Here is a 16353-nt window from a genome sequence, read left to right on the forward strand (position 1 = left end):
AAGTGATCTGCCCACCTCGGCCTTTCTTTAATGACAGTTCATTAGTGTTTCTGTCATTTACTTATTCCATAGTGCCTAGCACCTAACAGGTTTGAGGACCACACTGGATTTCAGCTGCTATGGATCTGCTTATTGCCTCATCTAGAAAATGGATGGAGTTATATCAGGTGTGATATCTAGGTTTCCTTCCAGTTCAATACTAGTGGCTGCAAATTCAGATCCCGCCAGGAAACTAATACTTTTTCCTAAGGTGAGGGACAGGATTGGAGCCAGTATCTGAATCCAGGTCATTCTCATTTAAAGCCCATGTTATAAAGACTCAGGTCACTTAAAAATTCCTTTTGCTCCTGTTTTCAACATCTTCCCTTGCTTTTGTGAGAACTGCTAACTAGCAGCAAGTCACTGTTACCTTCTTTCTCTAATTGCATACTTCTGGTTCATTCACTTACTTTCTAAATACTTGAGGACCTGTTATGTGCTAGGCATTACAGAACAAATAACAAAAACACTGATGAACTTGAATTAAAGAAAGGTGAAGAATAAAAGCTAAGAATCTGATTTTACCCCTTTTCCTATCACTAAATCAAAAAATAGGGGAGAGCCTAACTTATCTCTATAAGCCATCCATTTTCTTTTCTTTTTTTTTTTTTTTGAGACAGAGTCTCGCTCTGTCGCCCAGGCTGGAGTGCAGTGGCCATATCTCAGCTCACTGCAAGCTCCACCTCCCGGGTTTACGCCATTCTCCTGCCTCAGCCTCCCGAGTAGCTGGGACTACAGGCGCCCGCCACCTCGCCCGGCTAAGTTTTCGTATTTTTTAGTAGAGACGGGGTTTCACCGTGTCAGCCAGGATGGTCTCGATATCCTGACCTCGTGATCCGCCCGTCTCGGCCTCCCAAAGTGCTGGGATTACAGGCTTGAGCCACCACGCCCGGCCATCCATTTTCTTTTTTAAAAAATTTTCGTTTTTTTTTTTAAATTTGAGGGGTGTGTGTGTGTGTGTGTGTGTGTGTGTGTGTGTGTTTTCTATTGACTAATATGGTTTGGCTGTGTCCTCACCCAAATCTCGTTTTGAATTGTAGTTCCCATAGTCCCCATGTGTCGTGGGATGGATCTAGTGGGAGGTAATTTAATCATAGGGGTGGTTACCCTCATGCTGTTCTCATGAGAGTGAGTGAATTCCCACGAGATCTGATGGTTTTATAAGGGGTTTTCCCCCTCTTACTTGGCACTTCTTGCCATCGCCATGTGAAGAAGGATGTGTTTGCTTCCCCTTCCACCATGATTGTAAGTTTCCCTAGGCTTCCCTGTGAATGCTGAAATGTGAGCCAATTAAAACTCTTTCCTGGCTGGGCACGGTGGCTCACGCCTACAATCCCAGCACGTTGGGATGCCGAGGCGGGTGGATCACTTGAGGTCAGGAGTTCAGTACCAGCCTGGCCAACATGCTGAAACCCTGTCTCTACTAAAAATACAAAAATCAGCCAGGCTGACCAGGCTCAGTGGCTCACACTTGTAATCCCAGCACTTTGGGAGGCCTAGGTGGGTGGATCACTTGAGGTCAGGAGTTCAAGAACAGCCTGGCCAACATGGTGAAACCCCATCTCTACTAAAAATACAAAAAAATTAGCTGAGTGTGGTGGCAGACACCTGTAATCCCAGCTACTTAGGAGGCTGAGTCACAAGAATCACTTGAACCTGGGAGGCAGAGGTTGCAGTGAGCCAAGATTACACCACTGCACTCCAACCTGGGTAACAGAGTGAGACTCCGTCTCAAACAAACAAACAAACAAAAACCAGCCAGGCATGGTGGCTCATGCCTGTAATCCCAGCTACATGGGAGGATGAGGCAGGAGACTTGCTTGAACCTGGGAGGTGGAGGTTGCAGCGAGCTGAGATTGCACCACTGCAGTCCAGCCTGGGCAACAGAGCAAGATTCCATCTCAAAAAAAAAATTTTTTTCCTTTATAAATTATCCAGTCTGGGGAATATCTTTGTTAGCAGCCAGAGAACAGACTAATACACCATCCATTTTTAATTTTTAAAAAATATAACTTTGGGAACATTAGTAAATTTGGATTATTGCAAATGAATAGGACCCAAAGAAATTCTCACATGTCCTGCGTGTTAGTCTGGTTCTCAGGAAAGTGCTTGCTAAGATGAAATTAAATGTGCATATATTTTATTAGGGGAAATGTTTATATGTAAAGGAAAATAGGAAGGGGCCCAGAGAAGACTGGGACAGCCACTAGACCTTGAGGAAAAGAGAATAGGGAACAGCGTTCTAAGCTGCCTTGCAATCTAAGGAAGGTTCAGCAAAGTTGTTTTGGGGAGGTCCTTGATCTGTTCACAAGTCCCTTCACTGACAAAGGAGTCCAATCTCCCCTGAAATGGGTTTGTCTGCATATCTCGGCTCTCCCTAGTCACGGGTAGGCAGCAGCCTTTGGGGGGCATAACCTTGGCCTGAGTGCAAATTCAGGGAATGAAGTCCTAAGCAGCAACAGAGGCACTGCTTGGATTACACCCAGTGAGTAACTGAGAGGTGCATCCTCATGTCTGCCATACTCTGGCAGTACAAAAATGCAATGTACTTTGCCTGGTGGGTTTGCAGATTCCATCTACACTCTATGTACTTGATCTAGAGTTCCAAGGAAAACTCCATTTTCCCTCACTTCAGTAGCTATGAACTCTCAGAATCACACCAAATGTCCAAACCATAAAGGCAAGATGATGTATAGAACCTGACTGACACCTTATCCAGACCCACCCCTCCAGAATAGACCTAAGAAACTCAGAATTCTGGGATGTGGAGTATTGGGTCGGATATCCAAATGACTGGGAATATTCTTGTATGGGAAGGATAGTGTCCTATGAGAGAAAGACCCAAATATATGCCAGGACTGTAACCCTGAAGGAAACAAGAGTCAGGAGAAGGAGGTGGAGCAAGATGGTGGAATAGAAGTCTATACCATTCCTCCCCGCAGAACACCAAATTTTTTTTTTTTTTTTTGAGACAGAGTCTCACTCTGTCGCCCAGGCTGGAGTGCAGTGGCATAATCTCGGCTCACTGCAACCTCTGCCCTCCGAGTTCAAGCGATTCTCCTGCCTCAGCCTCCCAAGCAGCTGGGATTATGGGCGCCTGCCACCATGCCCGGCTAATTTTATTTTTTTGTATTTTTCTTAGAGACGGGGTTTTACCATTTGGCCAGGCTGGTCTTCAACTCCTGATCTCGTGATCCACCCGCCTCAGTCTCCCAAAGTGCTGGGCTTACAGTCGTGAGCCACTGTGCCCGGCCAGAACACCAAATTTTAACCAATATCTATACACAGAAAAGCACTCACAAGAACAGAAAATCAGGTGAGCAATTGCTGTACCTGGTTTTAACTACATATTGCTGTAAGAGGCATTGAGGAAGGCAAGACAGACAATCTTGAATTGCCAACGCCATCCTCCATCCCCCAGCAGTAGCCACGCGACATGGAGACAGAATCTGCACTTGGGGGAGGGAGAACACAGCAACCAGGAGACTGTACATTGAACTTAGTGCTGCCCTGTCACAGTGGGGAATAAAATCATGCAGGGTTCAGCCAGTGCCCATGTACAGAGGGAGCATTTGGACTAGCCTAAACCAGAAGAGAATCACCCATCCCAGCAGTTAGAACTTGAGTTTCTCTGCAAGCCTCACCACCATGAGCTGAAGTGTTCTGTAGTTCTAGGTAAACTTGAAAGGCAGTCTAGGACATGAGGACTGTAATCCCTAGGCAGTCCTTAGTGCTGGACTGAGCTTAGAGCCAGTGGACTAGTGTGGCACGTGACCTAAGGAGACACTATCTATAGCCGCTAAGGGATTGCTTGCCCCATCCCTCCCTTGCTTCATTGCAGCTTCCAGCAATAAAAGGGACTCCTTTCTGCTTAAGGAGAGAAGAGCAAAGAGTAAAGAGGACTTTGCCTTGCATCTTAGATACCAGCTGAGCACAGTAGGTTAGGGCACCAGGCAGAGCCGTGAGGCCTCCATTCAAGACCCTAGCTTCTGCGTGACATTTCTAGCCAGACTCTGGGTCAAAAGGAAACCCACTTCCTTGAAAGAAAGGACCCAGTCCTGGCAAGATTGATTACCTGCTGACTAAAGAGCCCTTGGGCTTTGAATAACCAGCAGTGATATCCAGGGAGTACACTGTGGGCCTTGGGCTCTGAGATGTGCTGGCTTCAGGTGTGACCCAGCACATCCCAAGCTGTGATGGCTACAGTGAAAGACTCCTTCTGCTTGAGAAACAGCAGAGGGAAAAGTAAAAGGACTTTGTCATACACCTTAGATACTAGCTCAGGCACAGTGGGGCAGAGCAACAAGCAGCCTTTTGGGGTCCCCAAGTCCAGGCCTAGGCTCTTGAACAATATTTCTGGACCTGCCCTGGGCCAGAATGGAGCACATTGCCCTGAAGGGTGAGTGCCAGGCCTGGCAGCATTTACCACAAGCAGATGGAAGAGTCCTTGGGCTTTAAGTGAACATGGGTGGTGGCCTGGAAGAACCCATGGAATGGTGGTTGTGGTGGCCACAGGGAGAAGCTCCTATGCCTGTGTAAAGGGGAGGGAAGAGTGAGAAGGACTTGGTATTGAGGTTGAGTGCCAACCTAGCTGCAGTAGAATAAACATCAAGTAAACTGTTGAGGTTTTGAACTCCAGTCCCTGGCTCCCAGACAGCATCTCTGGACACACCTGGTGCCTGGGGAAGCTCACTGCCCTGAAGGGAAGGGCTTTGGAAAAGACTTAATGCTGGACTGGCTTCAGGTCTGACCAAGCACAGTCCCAGCAGTGATGGCCACAGGGTCCTTGCATCACCACACCCCCAGTTCCAGGTGGTTCAGCACACAGAGAGATACTCTGTTTATTTGGGAGAAAGTAACGGAAAAGAACAAGAGTCTCTGCCTGATAATCCAGAGAATTTTTCTGGATCTTATGCAAGACCACCAAGGCAGTACCTCTATGAGTCTGCAAAAAACACAGAATTACTGGGCTTGGGGTCCAAGTCCCTTAAAATACTTGGAAAGCCTCCCCAAGAAGGACAGGGACAAACAAGCCCAGACAGTGAAGATTATAATAACTAACTAACTTGTTAATGCCCAAACACTGAGAAACATTGACAAGCATCAGCACCATCCAGGAAAACATAACCTCACCAAATGAACTAAGTAAGGCACCACGGACAAATTCTGGAGAAAAAGAGATACATGACCTTTCAGACAGAGAGTTCAAAATAGCTGTTTTGAGGAAATGCTAAGAAATTCAAGATAACACAGAGAAGGAATTCAGAATTCTATCAGATAAATTTAACGAAGAGATTGAAAGTATTAAAAAGAACCAACCAGATATTCTAGAGTTGAAAAGTGCAATTGACATGCTGAAGAATATATCAGTGTCTCTTAATAGCAGAACTGATCAAGCAGAAGAAAGAATTAGTGAGCTTGAAGACAGGCTGTTTGAAAATACACAGTCAGGCCGGGTGCAGTGGCTCATGCCTGTAATTCCAGCACTTTGGGAGGCCATGGCAGGTGGATCATGAGGTCAGGAGACTGAGACCCTCCTGGCCAACACGGTGAAACCCTGTCTGTACTACAAATACAAAAATTAGCTGGGCGTGGTGGTGCATGCCTGTAGTCCCAGCTACTTGGGAGGCTGAGGCAGGAGAATCACTTGAACCTGGGAGACAGAGGTTACTGTGAGCCAAGATCATGCCATTGTACTCCAGCCTGGTAACAGAGTGAGAATCTGTCTCAAAGAAAGAAAAGAAAAAAAAAGAAAAAGAAAAAAGAAAGAAAATACACAGAGGAACAAAAAGAAAAAAAAAATGAAGCATGCCTACAAGATCTAGAAAATAGCCTCAAAAGGGCAATTCTAAGAGTTATTGGCATTAAAGAGGAGGTAGAGAAAAAGATAGGGTCAGAAAGTTTATTCAAAGGGATAATATCAGAGAACTTCTCAAACCTAGAGAATGATACCAGCATTCAAGTACAAGAAGGTGGCCGGGCGTGGTGGCTCAAGCCTGTAATCCCAGCACTTTGGGAGGCCGAGACAGGCGGATCACGAGGTCAGGAGATCGAGACCATCCTGGCTAACACGGTGAAACCCCGTCTCTACTAAAAAATACAAAAAACTAGCCGGGCGAGGTGGCGGGCGCCTGTAGTCCCAGCTACTCGGGAAGCTGAGGCAGGAGAATGGCATGAATCCAGGAGGCGGAGCTTGCAGTGAGCTGAGATCTGGCCACTGCACTCCAGCCTGGGTGACAGAGCGAGACTCCGTCTCAAAAAAAAAAAAAAAAAAAGTACAAGAAGGTTATAGAACACCAAGCAGATTTAACCCAAAGACTAACTCAAGACATTTAATTCTCAAACTCCCAAAGGTCAAGGATAAAGAATCCTAAAAGCAGCAAGAGAAAAGAAACAACATACAGTGGGGCTCCAATACATCTGGCAGCAGACTTTTCAGTGGAAACCTTACACTCCAGGAGAGCATGGCATGACATATTTAAAGTGCTGAAGGAAAAAAATTACTCTAGAATAGCATACCTGTCAAAAATATCCTTCAAGCATGAAGGAAAAATAAAGGCCTCCCCAGACAAACAAAAATTGAGGGATTTCATCAACACCAGACCATCCTACAAGAAATGGCTAAAGGGAATTCTTCAATCTGAAAGAAAAGGATGTGAATGAGCAAGAAGAAATCATCTGCGGGTAAAAAACTCACTGGTAACAGAACACAGAAAAACAGTATAACACTGTAATTGTGGTGCGTAAACTACTCTTAAGTAGAAAGGCTAAATGATGAACCAATCCAAAATAATAATTACAACAACTTTCAAGACATGGATAGTACAATAAGACATAAAAGAAAACAACAGAAAGTTGGCCGGGCGCGGTGGCTCACGCCTGTAATCCCAGCACTTTGGGAGGCCGAGGCGGGCGGATCACAAGGTCAGGAGATCGAGACCATGGTGAAACCTTGTCTCTACTAAAAATACAAAAAATTAGCCGGGCCCGGTTGTGGGCGCCTGTAGTCCCAGCTACTCGGGAGGCTGAGGCAGGAGAATGGTGGGAACCTGGGAGGCGGAGCTTGCAGTGAGCTGAGATCCGGCCACTGCACTCCAGCCTGGGCGACAGAGCGAGACTCCGTCTCAAAAAAAAAAAAAAAAGAAAACAACAGAAAGTTAAAGAGAGTGTGGGATGAAAAAGTGTAGAGTTTTTACTAGTTTTTGCATGTTTATGCAATAAGCGTTAAGTCATCATCAGTTTAAAATAATGGGTTAGAATATGGTATTTGCAAGCTTTGTGGTAACCTCAAATTGAAAACATACAATGAATACACAAAAGATAAAAAGCAAGACATTAAAGCATACAACCAGAGAAAATCACCTTCACTGAAAGAAAGACAGGAAGGAAGGACAGAAGGAAGAGAAGACCAGAAAACAAATAATAAAACAGCAGAAGCAAGTCTCTACCTATCAATAACAACATTAAATGTAAATGGATAAACTCTTCAATCAAAGATAGAGTGGCTGAATGGATGAAAAAATAAGACCCAATGATCTGTTGCCTATGGAAAGCACACTTCACCTATAAAGATACACAGAAACTAAAAATAATGGGATAAAAAATACTCCATGCCAATAGAAACTTGAGCAGGAGTAGCTATACTTGTATCACATAAAATAGATTTTAAGACAAAAACAAGAAAAGACAAAGAAGATCATTAAATAATGATAAACAGGACAATTCAGCAAGAGGATATAATGCTTGTAAACATATATGCATCTAACACTGAAGCACCCAGGTATATAAAGCAAATATTATTAGAGCTAAAGACAGAGATAGGCCCCAACACAATAATAGCTGAAGACTTCAACACTCCGCTTTCAGTACTGGACAGATCTCCCAGACAGAATACCAACAAAGAAACATTGAACTTAATCTGCACTATAGAATAAATTAACCTAATAGATATTTACAGAACATTTCATCCAGTGGCTGCAGAACACACATTCTTATCCTCAGCATATGGATCATTCTCAAGGACAGACCATATGTTAGATCACAAAATAAGTCTTAAAAGATTCAAAAAAATTTAAATAATATGAAGCAACTTCTCTGACCACAATGGAATAAAACTAGAAATCAATAACAAGAGGAGTTTGGGAGACTATATAAACACATGGAAATCAAACAACATGCTCCTGAATGACCAGTGGGTCAATGAAGAAATTAAGAAGGAAATTGAAAAATTTATTAAATGATAATGGAAGGACAATATGCCAAAACCTATAGGATATGGTGAAAGCAGTATTAAGAAGGAAATTTATAGCTAAAAGTGCCTACATCAAAAAAGAAGACAAACTTCAAATAAAAAACCTAACGATGCATCTTAAAGAATTAGAAAAGTAAGAACAAACAGAGACCAAAATTAGTAGAAGAAAAGAAATAATAACGATCAGAGCAGAAATAAGTGAATTTGAAGTGAAGAAAACAATACAAAAGATCAACAACAACAAAAATGGCTACTATGGGCAACTATATGCCAATAAATTGGAAAACCTAGAAGAAATGGATAAATTCCTAGACACATAAAACTTACCAAGATTGAACCATGAAGAAATCCAAAACCTGGACAGACAAGTAAGAAGTAACAAGATCAAATCTGTAATAAAAAGTCTCTCAGTAAGAAAAGCCTGGGACCTGATGGCTTCACTGCTGAATTCTACCAAACATTTGTAATGAGAGTAATACCTATCCAACTCAAACTGTTCCAAAAAATAGAGGAGGAGGGAATACTTCCAAATTCATTCTACAAGGCCAGTGTTACCCTGATACCAAAACCAGACAAAGACACATCAAAAAACAAAAAAACAAAAAAAAACTACAGTCCAACATATCTGATGAATATTGATGCAAACATTCTCAACAAAATACTTTCTTTTTTTTTTTTTTTTTTTTTTTTTAGCCGGAGTCTCGCTCTGTCCCCCAGGCTGGAGTGCAGTGGCGCGATCTCGGCTCACTGCAAGCTCCGCCTCCCGGGTTCCCGCCATTCTCCTGCCTCAGCCTCCCGAGTAGCTGGGACTACAGGCGCCCGCCGCCTCGCCCGGCTAGTTTTTTGTATTTTTTAGTAGAGACGGGGTTTCACCGTGTTAGTCAGGATGGTCTCGATCTCCTGACCTCGTGATCCGCCCGTCTCGGCCTCCCAAAGTGCTGGGATTACAGGCTTGAGCCACCGCGCCCGGCCTACAAAATACTTTCAAACCAAATTCAACTATACATTTAAAAGATCATTCATCATGACCAAGTGGGGTTTTCCAAGGGATTGCAAGGATGATTCAACATATGCAAATCAGTCAATATGATACATCATGTTAAATGAATGAAATCATATGATCCTTCCAATTAATGCTGAAAAAGCATTTGATAAAGTTCAACATCCCTTCATGAAAAAAATTCTCGGCCGGGCGTGGTGGCTCAAGCCTGTAATCCCAGCACTTTGGGAGGCCGAGACGGGCGGATCACGAGGTCAGGAGATCGAGACCATCCTGGCTAACACGGTGAAACCCCGTCTCTACTAAAAATACAAAAAACTAGCTGGGCGAGGTGGCAGGCGCCTGTACTCCCAGCTACTCGGGAGGCTGAGGCAGGAGAATGGCGTGAACCCGGGAGGCAGAGCTTGCAGTGAGCCGAGATCGTTCCATTGCACTCCAGCCACTGCACTCCAGCCTGGGCGACAGAGCGAGACTCCGGCTCAAAAAAAAAAAAAAAAGAAAAAATTATCAAAAGACTAAGGATAGAAGGAACATACTTCAACATAATAAAAGCCATATATGACAGACCTACAGCTTGTATTGAACTGAGAGCCTTTCCTCTTAGATCTGGAACCTGAAAAGATGCCCACTTTCACCACTGTTATTCAACATAGTACTGGAAGTCCTAGTTAGAGCAAGCAGACAAGAGAAAGAAATAAAGCCATCCAAATTGGAAAGGAAAAAGTCAAATTATCCTTGTGTGCAGATGACATGATCTTACATTTGGAAAAACCTAAAGATTCCACCAAAAAACTATTAGAACTGATAAATTCAGTAAAGTTGCAGGATACAAAATCAACATACAAAAATCAGTAGCATTTCTATATGCCAACAGCGAACAATCTGAAAAAGAAATTTAAAAAAAGTAATCCCATTTACAATAACCACAAATTAAAAATACTGAGGAATTAACCAAAGAAATAAAAAATCTCGGCCAGGTGTGGTGGCTCACGCCTGTAATCCCAGCACTTTGGGAGGCTGAGGCAGGTAAATCATGAGGTCAGGAGATTGAGATAATCCTGCCTAACACGGTGAAACCCCATCTCTACTAAAAATACAAAATATTAGCCGGGCATGGTGGCGGGCATCTGTAGTCCCAGCTACTTGGGAGGCTGAGGCAGGAGAATGGCATGAACCTGGGAGGCGAAATTTGCAGTACAAGATCACATCACTGCACTCCAGTCTGGGCAACAGAGTGAGACTCCATCTCAGGAAAAAAAAAAAAAAATCTACAATGAAAACTATAAAACACTGATGAAAGAAATAGAAGAAAAATGTCAAAAAATAAAAAGATATTCCATGTTAATGGATTGGGAGAATCGATATTATTAAAATGTCCATATTACCCAAAGCAATCTACAGATTCAATGCAATCTCTAAAATACCAATAACATTCTTCACAGGAACATAAAAAACAATCCTAAAATGTATATGAAAGCACAAAAGACCTAGAGTAGACAAATCTATCCTGAGCAAAAATAATAAAATGGGAGGAATCACATTACCTGACTTCAAATTATACTACACAGCTATAGTAACCAAAACAGCATGGTACTGTCATAAAAACACACAGAGAAAACAATGGAACACAACAGAGAATCCAGAAACAAATCCGCATACCTATGGTGAACTCATTTTCGACAAAGCTCCCAAAGAACATACACTGGGGAAAAGAGTGTCTTCAATAAATGGTATTGGGGAAACTGGATATTCACATGCAGAAGAACGAAATTAGGCTCTGTATCTGTCACCGTATACAAAAATCAAATCAACATGGATTAAAGACTTAAATCTAAGACCTCAAACTATGAAACCATGATAAGAAAACTTTGGGGATAATCTCCATGACATTGGTCTGGGCAAAAATTTCTTTATTTTATTTTTTTAAATTCTTGTTTCCAGTGGGGTTGGAAAAAATTTCTTGCATAATACTGCACGAGCACAAGAAACCAAAGCAAAAATGGGTAAATGGGCTCCCATCAAGTTAAAAAGATTCTGCACAGCAAAGGAAACAATCAACAAAGTGAAGAGACAATCCACAGAATGGGAGAAAATATTTGCAAATTACTCATCTGACAAGGGATGAATCAACAGAATATATAAGGGGCTCAAACAACTCTATAGAAAAAAATCTAATAATCTGATTATATCTGGTTAAGGCCAGGTGTAGTGGCTCACACCTGTAATCCCAACTTTGGGAGGCTGAGGTAGGTGCATCACTTGAGTCCAGAGTTCCAGATCAGCCTGGGCAATATAGTGAGACCTCTTCTCATAAAAAAAATTTTTTTAAATTAACAGAGCGTGGTGGCATGCACCTGTAATACTAGCTACTCAGGAGGCTGAGGTGGGAGGATCACTAGAGCCGGACACAGGGGAGCAGCAGTTGCAGTGAACTGAGATCATACCACTGCACTCCAGTCTGGGTGACAGAATAACACCCTGTCTCAAAATAAATAAATAAATATTTAAAAAATAGAAGTGGGCAAAATATTTAGACATTTCTCAAAAAAAGACATAAAAATGGCAAACAGGCATGTGAAGAGGTGCTCAACATCATTAATCAGAGAAATGCAAACCAAAATTACATGAGGTATCATCTCATCCCAGTTAAAATGGCTTTTATCCAGAAGTCAGGCAATAACAAATGCAGACAACAATATGAGAAAAGGGAACCCTTGTACACTATTGGTGGAAATGTAAATTAGTGCAACCACTATGGAGAACAGTTTGGAGGCTCCTCAAAAAATTAAACCTAGAACTACCATACAATCCAGCAATCCCACTACTGTGTATATACCCAAAAGAAAGTAAATCAGCTGTGTGTGGTTGCTCATGCCTGTAATCCCAGCACTTTGGGAGACTGAGGTGGGTGGATCACGAGGTCAGGAGTTCAAGACCAGCCTGGCCAATATGTGAAACCTTGTCTCTACTAAAAATACAAAAATTAGCAGGCGTGGTGGTGGGCACCTGTAGTCCCAGCTACTTGAGAGGCTGAGGCAGAAAAATTGCTTGAACCTGGGAGGCGGAGGTTGCAGTGAGCTGAGAGAGTACCACCACACGCCAGCCTGGGCAACAGAGTGAGATTCTGTCTCAAAAAAAAAGAAATGCAGTAAGTCAGTGTGTTGTAAAGATATCTGCACTTCCATGTTTGTTGCAGCATGTTCACTAAGATTTGGAAGCAACCTAAGTGTCCATCAACTTAGGTTAGATGAATGGATAAAGAAAATGTGGTATTTATTCATGATGGAGTACTATTCAGTCATTAAAAATAATGAGATTCTGTCATTTACAACAACATGGATCAAACTGAAGGTCATTATGTTAAGTGAAATAAACCAGGCACAGAAAGACAAACATAGCATGTTCTCATTTATTTGTGGGATCTAAAAATCAAACCATTCGAACTCATGGAGACAGAAAGTAGAAGGATGATTACCAGAGGCTGGGAAGGACAGTGGGGACTGGAAGAAGGTGGGGAGGGTAATGGGTACCAAAAAAGTAGCAAGAATGAATAAGACCTAGTATTTGATAGAACAGGGTGAGTACAGTCAATAATAATTGAATTGTACATTTTAAAATGACTAAAGGTATACTTGGATTATTTGTAACACAAGGATAAATGCTTGAGGGGATGGATACCCAACTTTCTATGATGTGATTCATACACATTACATGCCTGTATCAAAATCCCTCTTGTACCCCCTAAATATATACACCTACTGTGTACACACAAATATTAAAAAGAGAAAAAAAAAGAAGAAAAAAGTCAGAAGTCTGAACTAGTTCCTTTGGTGTGATATTCTTGCTAACAGCTTCTTCATCTTTTATTTTGTGAATAAAAGGAGTGGGCATACTCTAAACAAAGCTTCTTTTATTAAGTGCCTTTTCATATTTGGAAAAATCCTTAATTTAGCCACCAGGAATTAGGCAATATCATTAAAGTACTATTTCACATCCTGAAAACAAGGAAGTATTTTTACTTTTTATTTTATTTAATTAATTACTTTATTTGAGATGGAGTCTTGCCCTGTTGCCCAGGCTGGAGTGCAGTGGGGTGACCTCAACTCACTGCAACCTCTGCTCCCCAGGTTCAAGCGATTATCTGGCCTCGGCCTACCGAGTAGCTGGGATTTCAGGCTCATGCCACCATGACCGGCTAATTTATTTTTAGTAGAGACGTGGTTTTGCCATGTTGCCCAGGCTGGTCTGGTACTCCTGACATCAGGTGATCCTCCTGCCTCGGCCTCCCAAGGTGTTAGGATTACAGGCATGAGCCACTGTGCCCAGCCTATTTTTACTTTTCAAAAAAAATTGAACATATAAATATATTTTGAGGCGTGGTCTTGCTATGTTGCCCAGGCTGGTCATGAACTTCGGGGCTCAAGCAATCTTCCCGCTTCAGTCTCCAAAGTAGATAGGACAACAGGTGCACACCACCGCATCAGGCTCTGAACATTATTTTTAATTCACATGATGCAAAATTCAAAAGGCAAACTCAATTATAAAGGGCAAAAATCTCCTTCCCACCCTGTTCTTTTCCCCAAAGAAACCAATGTTACCAATTTATTTTGTCTTTTCAAATACAGTTTACACATACACATGTAAATATGAATATATCTTCCACCTTTCTGCACCAATAATAGAGTATATAAATTGTTCACAGCTTCATGGTATTGGATTTTATGGATGTACTATACTTTATTGAATCAGTCCCCTACTAACGGACATTTAAGGTTGTTGTCAATCTAATCTACAAACAATGCTGCAGTTAGCAATCTTGTACATACATTGTTTTACATGTGCACGAGTATATGTGAAGGAAAATTGTATTAAAATCGACGAATATTTCCAAAATGCCCCCAATAAATTTTATACCAATCTTGCACTCTTCTCTACAATTTGTAAGTCAGGGACAGTTTTAGATCAGGAAGGTATGATATGGAAGATGGGGACACAATGTAAATTTAGAATGCTACCCACTTGGCTATGGTTTTAGAATCCTTAAGAATCAAAGGGCCAGGCGGTGTGGCTTCCGTCTGTAATCCCAGCACTTTGGGAGGCCAAGGCGGGCGGATCACAAGGTCAGGAATTCGAGACCATCCCGGCCAAGATGGCGAAACACCGTCTCTACTAAAAATACAAAAATTAGTCTGGCTTGGTGGCGTGCGCCTGTAGTCCCAGCTACTACGGGAGGCTGAGGCAGAAGAATCCCTTGAACCCGGGGGGCGGAGGCTGCAGTGAGCTGAGATCGCGCTAGTGCATTCCAGCCTAGGCTACAGAGCGAGAATCCGTCTCAAAAAAAAAAAAAAAAAAAAAAAATCAAAGGGCTCACAGAGGAAAATAGTATTACCAAACACAATTTGTCTAGACATTCAGATAAGCTGAACTAATTAACCTCTTTGCCTTTTCAGTCACTAAGATAAGTGCACCAAAATCAATTAGAATTTACTGAATCAATTAGAATTTCCTTAGAATCAATTCAGTGGTGATGACAGGGCCCATTATGATGCAGAGTATATACTGAGGTCTGTGGGTCGCAGGGCTCAGAGGATTCTCGCCGCAGCGTTGTTCGGCACGAAAAGGCCATTGTGGACAATGGACGTGAAAAAATTTGAGGCCTCCGTGGGTTTTCTCGATGTCAAAAAGTTTCTCAGTACCTGGAAGGTAAAACATACTTGCTGCAATCAGATGCTTGGCATATTAAGCGTTGGAATTCTCTCTGTGTGCCCTGCCTCGTGAGCAGTAAGGAGGAACTCAGGCTAGGACAGTCGCCGAGCCGTAGATACATTCCCAGGCTCCCTGCCGGACCCCACAACATCAGGCCTTTTTTGTTTTTTCTTTCTTTTTTTTTTTTTTTTGGAGACGGCGTTTCAGTCGGTCGCCCAGGCTCGAGTGCAGCGGCGCGATCTCGGCTCACTGCAACCTCCGCCTCCCGGGTTCTAGCGATTCTCCTGCCTTAGCCTCCTGAATAGCTGGGATTACAGACGCGTGCGACAACGCCCGGCTAATGTTTTTTGTATTTTTAGTACAGATGGGGTTTCACCATGTTGGCCAGGCTGGTCTCAAATTCCTGACCTCAAGTAATACACCCGCCTTGGCCTCCCAAAGTGCAGGGATTATAGGCGTGAGCCACCACGCCCGGACTTTTTTTTTTTTTTCCAACAGGGTCTCTGCAGTGGCGACTCTGGCTCACTGCAACCTCTGCGCCTAGCTCAAGTGATCCTCCTGCCTCAGCCTCCCGAGTAGCTGGGACTACAGTCGGGGCCACCACGCCGGGCTAATTTTTTTTTTTTTTTTTTGTAGAAACGGGGTTTTCCCGTGTTCCCCAGGCCGGTCTGGAACTCCGGAGCTCAGGTAATTCGCTCGCCTCGGCCTGCCAAAGTGCCGGGATTACAGGCGTGAGCCACCATGCCCTTGCCCACCAGACCTTTTTCTAATTCGGCTTCCTAGCAACGTGCAGAGGCCCGGCACCAGGGTACAGGCAGGTCACGTGACACCACCTCTTCACGTGACGCAAACTCGAGCGGGAGGAGGGCGGTGCTCCAGCTGCATTGCGTCATCACGTCGCGCGGCCGCAGGGACCAGACCTGGACGGCTCCAGAGCCTCCAGAGCCTCCGGGTGGGGGCGGCGGCGGCGGCTCTTCGGCTCTTCCTGAGCCGCCTGCTGGCCCCGCGCCCCACTCCATCCCCACAGGCTGGGGACGGGCCCGGCGCTGCTGTGTGGGCTCGGGAGCGGAGGTGAGTTGCGCGGAAGTGATGGCAGTCAGCCCTTCCCGTCCGTCAACTCCGGGTTATGGCCCTACCCCCCATCCTTGGTCTTCCTGTAAGGGGGAATGGGAGACTTGCCCGAGAGAGGAGGAAGGCTGGCGGGGGGGCGGGGCATCTGGCCTCAGTCGCCCTCTCAATTCTCCCCTGAATTGCCCCCCTGCGATACCTCCATCTGGAGGCGCCGGTCATATGCCTGGTGGTATCAGAAGGAAGGAGTTCGTTTCCTTCTCTAGAATGTAGTCTTTCCGGAATTTAC

The 16353-nt window shown here is 43.7% G+C and overlaps 1 protein-coding gene across 5 annotated transcripts in view; it reads left to right on the forward strand.

Moving 5' to 3' along the window:
* Positions 1–14835: 14835 nt before the first annotated feature.
* The window catches only part of KLHL12 (kelch like family member 12), a 39023-nt gene continuing 37505 nt past the window's right edge, over positions 14836–16353 (forward strand). For 3 of the 5 annotated variants that reach the window (XR_004179245.1, XM_031656946.1, XM_021928546.2), the window contains exons 1-2: positions 14905–14993; positions 15780–16067. Coding sequence is in view for 4 of the 5 variants with exons in the window: in XM_031656946.1 (XP_031512806.1) it covers positions 14925–14993; positions 15780–16067 (357 nt within the window). In the remaining variant the exon portion in view is untranslated. Of the gene's footprint in view, positions 14994–15779; positions 16068–16353 lie in introns of all 5 variants that reach the window. The other 2 variants (XM_031656953.1, XM_009189761.4) reach the window with 2 other exon arrangements.

Source organism: Papio anubis, chromosome 1 (assembly GCF_008728515.1).
Source record: "Papio anubis isolate 15944 chromosome 1, Panubis1.0, whole genome shotgun sequence".
NCBI lineage: Eukaryota > Metazoa > Chordata > Mammalia > Primates > Cercopithecidae > Papio > Papio anubis.